This window comes from Loxodonta africana, chromosome 7, assembly GCF_030014295.1.
Source record: "Loxodonta africana isolate mLoxAfr1 chromosome 7, mLoxAfr1.hap2, whole genome shotgun sequence".
NCBI classification, from domain to species: domain Eukaryota; kingdom Metazoa; phylum Chordata; class Mammalia; order Proboscidea; family Elephantidae; genus Loxodonta; species Loxodonta africana.
In genome coordinates, this window is record NC_087348.1 from 26,187,080 (window position 1) to 26,189,273 (window position 2,194).

Consider the following 2,194-nt stretch of genomic DNA (forward strand, 5'->3'; position numbering starts at 1 on the left):
AGATTTAAACTTTACTATAACTCTATGGACCAGGAATTATTTATTTTTCACAGTTAAGAAAACTGAGGCCTAAAGTGTTAGTAACTCATTAAGGGTCATACAGCTAAATGGGTAGCTGACCTGGAATCTTCCCTGGAATGTCTAACTCAAAAACAAGCGCTCATAATCACTGAGCTATATATACATCCCTCTGTATAATGCATAAATTGATCTCTGAAACTGTTATCATTGTGCCAAAAATGTAGCTATTATCCCCAACTGAATTCTCTGAAATTGGATGTGCATGGAGGTTGATATAATGTAATTTAAAACAAACAAAAAAATCACCAAACCAAACCCGTTACTGCTGAGTCCATTCTGCCTCATAGAGACCCTATAGGACATAGTAGAACTGTCCCACAGGGTTTCTAAAGAACAGCTGCTGGATTTGAACTGCTGATCTTTTGGTTAGCTGCCGAGCTCTTAACCGCTGCACCACCAGGGCTTCATTACCCATAACTAAATTCTCTGAAATTGGATATGCATGGAGGTTGGTGCAATAGAGTTTAAAAAATGATAGCCTATTTTCTTATTTTGCACATTAATTTTCCTTAAAGGTATATGTATTTAAACCACAAGTTCAACTCCTATTTCTTGGCTTCCAATTACTATATAGATTTCTAAAAAAAAAAAAATAAATAAGGCTAGAGATGTCCAAGATCATATATAGTCAAGTAAAAAATAGTTCGACAGAAATAGAGGCCAATTGAAAGATGAAATTGTTATTAGAGAGAAAAACCAAGGAAATACCTAGTAGGAAAGAAAGAAAATTTGAGATTAAATAGGGAACATCACTGTCGTCTTACATGCCTTGTGCTCTCTCTCTTCTGTATAACTCTAATGAGAGCATTTTTTACTTCTTTGTTCCTGAGACTATAAATGAGTGGATTCAGCATGGGGATCACAATCGTATAAAAAACAGAGGTCACTTGATCCTTTCCCAAGGAGTAGGACTTACCTGGCTTTAAGTAAGTAAAAATCATGGTACCGTAGAAGATGGTGACACCCAGGAGGTGGGAGGCACAGGTAGAGAAGGCTTTTCGCTTTCCTGAAGTGGAATTGATTTTCAGGATAGTGGAGAGAATGGATGCATAGGACACAGAGATTGTGATAAGAGACACCATTAAGGTAGAGCCAGCAAAAATAAATATCATGCTCTCAGTATCATGTGTATCAGTGCAGGACAGGGCTAAAATTGGGGGTATGTCACAGAAAAAGTGATGGATTACATTGGAGTCACAGAAATGCAATGTGTTCATGCAAAGGATATTGACAAAGGAGTCAATGAAGCCAATCACATAAGATGCAGTGATGAGGGAGCCGCAGAGTATCGTGGACATAACAACTGGGTATCGTAGAGGGTTGCAGATAGCTACGTAGCGGTCATAGGCCATAGAAGACAGAAGAAAACATTCAGTGGCACCCAAGAAGACAAAAAAATAAAGCTGGGTGAAACAGCCCACAAATGAAATATCCTTGGTCGAAGTCAGTAGGTTTTCCAAGGTTTTAGGAGTAATGACCGTCGAATAGCTGAGGTCAAGGAATGACAAATGACTGAGGAAAAAATACATGGAGGTGTGAAGCTGGAGATCCAGGCGGATTATTAGTATCATCCCTGTATTCCCCAACAGAGTAACCAGGTATATCAGGAGAAATAGAGTAAAGAGGACCAGCCGGATTTCTTCAGAGTCTGTCAGTCCCATGAGGATGAAGTCAGACACGTTTGTGTTATTACTTCTACTCATAGTATGCAACTTCTCTAAACTGTAGAAGATTAAATTAATACTTAGCATCAGTGACTTCAAACAGGTTTTTGTTTGGATGAATGATCTGGCATTAAAAAAAAAAAAACAGTTTTGTGTTTCTATAAATTGGTAATACAGAGTAGATTACAAAATATGACTGAACAAAATCTTAATTTCATTGCTATATGTAAATAGGGGTGTAAATGGACATTGGAATGTTATATAATCAGAAAGTAACATATATTATGTGATTAGCATGAAATGACCAGTGTTCTCAAGGCTTCCCTTTCCTAACACATTTAATCTCCATGAAAATATCATGCCCTAGGTGTTATTATTACTCACATTTTTGGATAAGAAAATTGGCACAGAAGTTTAAGTAATTTTATCCAAAGTAAAAGCGAGTAAAT

At 37.1% G+C, this 2,194-nt stretch overlaps 1 protein-coding gene across 1 annotated transcript; it reads right to left on the minus strand.

Moving 5' to 3' along the window:
• Positions 1-697: 697 nt before the first annotated feature.
• LOC100665941 (olfactory receptor 8H1-like) lies at positions 698-1,941 on the minus strand. Its single transcript, XM_003422662.3, has one exon. The coding sequence runs from the start codon at positions 1,830-1,832 to the stop codon at positions 831-833; it is 1,002 nt and encodes a 333-aa protein (XP_003422710.2). The 5' UTR covers positions 1,833-1,941; the 3' UTR covers positions 698-830.
• Positions 1,942-2,194: the final 253 nt, after the last annotated feature.